Source organism: Dromiciops gliroides, chromosome 4 (assembly GCF_019393635.1).
Source record: "Dromiciops gliroides isolate mDroGli1 chromosome 4, mDroGli1.pri, whole genome shotgun sequence".
NCBI classification, from domain to species: Eukaryota; Metazoa; Chordata; class Mammalia; order Microbiotheria; family Microbiotheriidae; genus Dromiciops; species Dromiciops gliroides.
In genome coordinates this window covers 49996018-50003122 of record NC_057864.1, presented here as the reverse complement: position 1 = coordinate 50003122, position 7105 = coordinate 49996018, and the positions used below count along the sequence as shown (strand labels likewise).

Genomic DNA, 7105 nt, shown 5'->3' with positions numbered 1-7105 from the left:
ATATAACCATTGTGAAGAGTTTAAATTTAGAGATTTATGAGGGTATGTCAAATAGAGGAGGTATAATTCTGTAGGGCTGATAGTAGGCACAGTAGATAGATCACAAGACCTGGAATCGATAAAATTGGAGTTCTAAACGAGCGCCAGAGATTTCCTAGTTGTGCGGCCATGGGCAAATCATTTAACCCTCTTTGTCTCAGTTTCCTCATCTCTGAAATGAGTTGGAGAAGGAAATTGCAAACCACTAAATTATCTTTGCCAAGGAAACCTGAAATGGGGTCATGAAGACTTGAACAGGATTAAAAATCAACAAAAATCATTCTGAAAGTTAAGGAGGAAAAAATATATAAACATATATGTGTTGTAATACATATATGTAATATACACAATAATATGCATGTCATATATAGTTTATATGTACATACATATGTGTTATATACCTATATACACATATACATATAGATATTCATAGAGATACACACCTATACACATATACATATACAATATAATAATTTAGCATGCCACTCAGAGTCCAAGCAAAACAAAAATAATTAAGAACATCATTTGGATGGATATGTGTGTATTTATGATCAGCTGGAAAGTTGAAAGAGTAAATAAAGAGAGAAATATGAAATAAAGGGCACATATTCTGAAATGAATACCTATGCTGCTCATTAATCCAATGGATTTTTAAAAGTATTATTGAGTGTTTTATATATATATATACATGTGTGTATATGTATATATATATGTATATACACACATATGAGAGAGACAGAGTGAGACAAAGAGAAAAAGAAAGCATAAACACTCAGGGCCTTTTAATTGGTGTGTTTAGCACTGCATATGATGAAAACATTTTGTGTTGTATTCATGGAACTTTAGATTGATGATTGTAAAGTTCAGTGCCATGTTGTTTAACCACATGTTGAGCATTCTGTTACAAGTTGCTCATTACTCAAAGAAAATTAATGTGAACATGCCCAACTGTATGTCTCATAGGCATCTCAAACTTAACATATCCAAAACAGATGTCATTCTTTTCCACTTACAACTACCCCTCCTCTTTAAGTTTACTATTTCTATTAAGGGCACTATCATGTTTCCATGTACTGAAATGTGTAACCATGAAATCATCTTGGATTCTTTACTTTTACTTACATCCTTCCTATCCTATATTTAATCTGCTATCACATTTTGCCTTTTCCAACTCATCAACATCAATAGTCTGTCCTTTTTGTTCCATACACTGTAATTTCCCTCATTCAGTCACTCACACATGTTGCATAGATGATACTACTACTATAACTACTACTACTAATGCTGCTGCTGCTACTACTACTACTATTACTACTACTACTACCACCACCACTACTATTACTGATGCTACTAATACTACTACTGCCACCACCACCACCAACACCAATAATGATAATGATAATAATAAATAGATGTAGGAATGGATAAATAAACGAACAAATAATTAAACAATAATAAGGATGATGATGATTGTCAGCATTTAGAACCTACCATGTGTCAGGCACGTTGCTAAACATTTTACAAATATCTCATTTGATCCTTGTACTAATCATTTTTTTTAGTTAAGCTTTTTATTTAATGTTTCAAAAAATGTATTTAGTCAAACAGACCAAAGCCCATGTCATCATCAGACTCCTTGGACTCTTCTTTTTTTGCTTCCTCTTTCTTCTTCTCCTCAGCTGGGGCAGCTATGCTATCAGGAGCAGCACCTCCAGCAGGGGCAGCACCACCAGCTGCTGGGGCAGGTCCACCAACTCCTACATTGCAGATGAGACTTGCAATGTTTACATTTTTCAGGGCCTTTGCAAATAATCCAGGCCAGAACAGTTCAACATTTACACCTGCTGCTTTAATGAGGGCATTAATTTTATCCTCTGTGAACATAACCTCATTGTCGTGAAGGATGAGAGCAGAGTAGATGCAAGCGAGCTTGGAGATGGTCATTTCAGGAGATGGATGAGAGAGACTTGTCTGTAGTGGTGCTAGTCGTCAGCTGAAGTGAGGATTCACCCCAACATGGCCTTAGTTTCCAAAGAAGAACCAAGCACTTTACAGAAAACTGAAGAGGACCTTGTACTAATATTAAGAAGTACATGCTATTATTACCCCCATTTTACAGTTGATGCAACTGAGGCAAACAAAACTTAAGTGACTTGCCAAAGTCAGTTCAATTCAATAATTTTTTCCCTATAGACAATTTATTATTCTCCAGTTACGTTTAGAGATAGTTTTCAACATTTGTTTTTATAAGATTTCTAGTTTCAAATTTTTCTCCATCCCTCTGCTCCCTCCCCCTTTCCCAAGACAGCAAGTAATCTTTCTTCATTAGTCATGCTGTGAAAGAAGAATTAGAGCAAAGAAGGTAAAATCTCAAAAAAGAAAAACAACAACAACAACAAAAAAAACCACAATAGAAATAGTGTGGTTCAATCTGCATCTAGATTCCACAGTTTTGTATTTTTGTTTGTTTGTTTGTTTGTTTTCTGGAATTGGAGAGCATTTTCCATCATGAGGACTTTGGAACTATCTTGGACCATCATATTGCTGAGAAGATCAAGTCTATCACAGTTGATCAACACATAATGTTGTTGATACTGTGTACAATGTTCTCCTGGTTCTGCTCATCTCACTCATCATCGCTTCATGCAAGTCCTTCCAGGTTTCTCTGAAATCTGCCTGCTCATTGTTTCTTAAAGCACAATAGTATTCCATTTCATTCATATACCATTCCCCAATTAATGGGCAACCCCACAATTTCCAATTCCTTGCCACCACAAAAAGAGCAGCTATAAATATTTTTGTACATGTGGGTCCTTTTTCCTTTTCCGTGATCTCCTTGCTCATGTGCACCACATGTCCACCACATGCAAGATGGGTGCATTCCTAAAGACCTACTCTAAGGTGAGTTAGCCTCAGGCCAAAGACCTGCTGGACGCCCCCAGCTTTGCTACAGAGATGTATGCAAGCAAGACTTGAGGGCTCTGGGAATAGACATCAACAGCTGGGAGGAGATGGCCAAGGACTGTGGCTGATGGAGTTCAGTACTCAGGAGCAGCTTGCGTGCAGCTGCAATGGGCCTTCAAGCTTGGGAGGAAGAAAAATGAATGAGATACAGGAACTGACAGGCAAGAGAGAGCACAGTTTTCCGATATCCTCCTTGCGGCAGGAGCTGGGTGTCCCTCCCGTATTGGACTGCACAGTCACACTGTAGCCTGTGGCTCTTCAAGGCACTGATCCATGGTCGTCCACGACTGGTGGAAGCCTACTACTATCCAGGGAAAAAGACTTAATAGTGATATTGCTGGGTCAAAGGGTATGCCAGCTTTATAGCCCTTTGGGCATAGTTAGAAACTGGTCTCTAGGGTGGTTGGATCAGTTCACAGCTCCTCCATCAATGCATTAATGTTCCAATTTTTCCACAACTTGTCGAACATTTATTATTTTCCTTTTTTGTCATATTAGCCAATCTGATCAGTATCAGGTGATACCTCAGAGTTGTTTTAATTTGCATTTCTCTAATCAATAATGATTTAGAGCATTTTTTCATATGGAAATAGATAGCTTTGATTTCTTCATCAGGAAACTGCCTGTTCATATCCTTTGACCATTTCTCAATTGGGAATGACATGAATTCTTATAAATTTGACTTAGTTCTTGATATATTTTAGAAATGAGGCCTTTATCAGAAGTACTGGCTTATAAAAATTGTTTCCCAGCTTTCTGCCTCCCTTCTAATTTTGGATGCATTGCTTCTGTTTGTACAAAAACCTTTTAATTTAATGTAATCAAAATCATTCATTTTGCATTTAATAATATTCTCTACCTCTTGTTTGGTGTGATGTTTAAAATCTAATGTGTGATCACGTTTTCTGCCCCCAGTCCCCTCAGCAGTGTGTGCGTGTGGGGAGAATTAGCTAAGTTTGCTGATAAATTTGGCAACAATTTAGGCTTTTGAACATTTATTAAAGTATATTAGGGGTTAGCAAAGAGAGAGAGATAGAAAGCCACCTTCACCTAGCTATCCATGCTTCCAAAGAGAACATGTAAAGTTCTGAAACTTAGGAAATCTGTCTAATCTGACTGCCTCTGCCACCACATGTTTGTTCTCAACCAAAAGAGAACAATCCTCAGTCCTTTCCAGTGGAAGTTTCCTGTGGGCCAGGAAGACAGGCAGTCCCCACACATAGCTCCAAGCTACTTGGCTGGTCACTGATTGATATGACTTATAGGCAGTCTATGAATAGACTTAACTTCCAGATGACAGGCAGCTTCTGGATGCTAGACACATGCTTTCTTTTCAGCGGGGCATCGCCTTGGTTCTCACAATGTCTTTCTCAGCAGGGGGTGGCACCCTGATTCTCACATTGGTCATAAATTGTTCTCCTTTCCATAAATCTGAGAGGTATACTATTCCTTCCTCTCCTAATTTACATATGTATCATCTTTTATGTCTAAATCATGTACCCATTTTGACCTTATATTAGTATAAAGTGTAAGATGTTGGTCTATGCAAAATTTCTGCCATACTATCTTCCAGTTTTCCTAGTAGTTTTTGTCAGATACTGAATTCCTATCCCAGAAGTTTGAGTCTTTGGGTTTATCAAACAGCACATTACTAAAGTAATTTACTATTGTGTCTCCTGTGCCTAACTTATTGCATTGATCCCCCACTCTATTTCTTAGCCAGTACCAAATAGTTTTGATGACTGCTGCTTTATAGTAAATCTTCAGATCTGGTACACCTACCCCACCTCCCTGTGTATTTTTTTCAATAGTTCCCTTGATATTCTTGACCTTTTGTTTTTCCAGATGAATTTTGTTATTATTTTTCTAGCTCTATCAAAATAATTTTTAGATAGTTTGATTGGTATGGCACTGAACAGGTAAATTACTTTAGGTAGAATTGTCATATTTATTATATTAGCTCAGCCTATCCATGAGGAATTGATTTTTTTACAATTATTTAGATCTTATTTGATTTGAGTCAAAAGTGTTTTGTAATTGTGTTCATAGAGTTTCTGGGTTTATCTTGGCAAGTAGACTCCCAAGTATTTCTTTTTTTTTTTTTTTTTTGGTGAGGCAATTGGGGTTAAGTGACTTGACCAGGGTCACACAGCTAGTGAGTGTTAAGTGTCTGAGGTCGGATTTGAACTCTGGTACTCCTGAATCCAGGGCCGGTGCTCTATCCACTGCGCCATCTAGCTGCCCCCCAAGTATTTTCTATTGTCCACTGTTACTTTAAATGGAATTTCTCTTTCTATCTCTTGCTGCTGAACTTTGTTGGTCATGTGTAGAAATGCTGCTGATTTATGTGGATTTATTTTATATCCCAATATTTTGCTAAAATTGTTAATCCTTTCAAGTAATTTTTGAGTTGATTCTCTAGGATTCTCTAAGTATACCATCATATGATCTGCAAAGAGTGATAGTTTTGTTTCCTCCTTGCCTATTCTAATTCCTTTAATTCCTTTTTGTTCATTGCTAAAGCTAACATTTGTATTATAATATTAAATAATAGAGGTGATAATGGACATCCCTGTATCACCCCTGATCTTATTGGGAAGCCCTCTAACTTATCTCCATTGCATATAATGCTTGCTGATGGTTTTAGGTAGATAATGCTTATTATTTTAAGGGAAGCTCCACCTATTCCTAAGCTCTCTTGTGTTTTTGTTAGGAATGGGTGCTGTATTTTGTCAAAAGCTTTCTCTGCATCTATTGAGATAATCATATGATTTTGGTTAGTTTTCTTATTCATGTGGTTGATTATGTTAATAGTTTTCCTCAATAAACATTTATTCACTGCCTAGTAGTTTCCAGGCATGGGGAAATAAAAATGGGGGTGGGGGGTTGGGAAGAGGCAGTTTCTGCCCTCAGTGAGTTTATAATCTAGTAAGGGAAGAAAATATACAAAAGGGATCTAGGAAAGTGGGCTGTGGGCACCAGGACATATCTTGCTTCTTGGAGGTCAAACGAACTAGAACTGCAGATGGAAAGTGAAGAGTAAGTGAGAAAGCAGATATTTTGTAAATGTTTGGAGTGGGACTTGAATTCATATCTTCCTAACCCGAAACCCAATTCCATATCCACTGCATGTCATAACTCATTCTACGTTAGTATTGAAATAGCCTACTATTTGGTGTTTTTTCTTGCAGTTCCTATTCTATCCAATCCATTCCCCATATAGCTTCCATATTGACATTCTTAAAACTCATCTGACCATGTCCCTCCCTTGTTCTAGAAACTCCACTGTATCTAGATAAAATGCAAGTTTCTTTTGGTTGGTATTTTAAACCCTTCCAAATCTGCCTTTATATTATCTTCCTGGTGGATTAGAAGTTATTTTTCCAACAGTCTCTTAGTACCAGCTAAATTGCCCTATTTACTGTTTCCCCTAACTAAATTCCCATCCATTTCTTACCTCCTTGTCTTTGCATTTCCTTCCTGTATGTTTTATTCCCTTTTCCTCCTCCCCTCTCTTGGAACCTGGGGTTTAATTAAAATTTTCAAATTTCAGGTGACCGTTACTGTCTTCTAGTGGACTTTTTTAACTCCCCCGGTTGTTAGTGACTCCTTGACACTTATTGTTTTTTATTTTTATTTAAAATTTTAATTTTCAGCATTTTGTACTATATCTCCCTTTAAGCTTCTTAAAGTCAGAGGATTTCTCACTTTGGCATCCATATTCTCTTCAAATACCACATGCTTAACATAGATGCTAAACTAAGTACTTGTTCATTGATTGATTCTTATAAACTCACAAACTTTCCCAAATTCCATTTTTTTAAAGCAAGTCCTACTGAACAGGCTAGACGCTAATGAAGGGAAGTCTTCTATCACTGAAAAATGCTATGCACATAAATTCACTTAATTCAAATTTTCATGATTTATGATATGTGATATCATAGATGCATGATATGCTCTCATTTGTTATATTCACATTCCCTAAAATACTCTATTCATAAAATCTGATTGCTTTCTAAGATGGAAAGCAATATATGCATTTAATAATTTCACTTGTAGAAAAATCTAAATTTAAATTTGCATTCTTATTGCAATAAAGCAT

General features: G+C 36.7%; 1 protein-coding gene across 1 annotated transcript; it reads right to left on the bottom strand.

The window, feature by feature from the left end:
• Positions 1-1635: 1635 nt before the first annotated feature.
• LOC122726425 (60S acidic ribosomal protein P1-like) lies at positions 1636-1983 on the bottom strand. Its single transcript, XM_043964122.1, has one exon. The coding sequence runs from the start codon at positions 1981-1983 to the stop codon at positions 1636-1638; it is 348 nt and encodes a 115-aa protein (XP_043820057.1).
• Between the last annotated feature and the right edge of the window lie 5122 nt (positions 1984-7105).

Coding starts and splice junctions, on each gene's coding strand:
- LOC122726425 (XM_043964122.1), bottom strand. CDS start 1,983: ATGACCATCTCCAAGCTCGCTTGCATCTACTCTGCTCTCATCCTTCAC.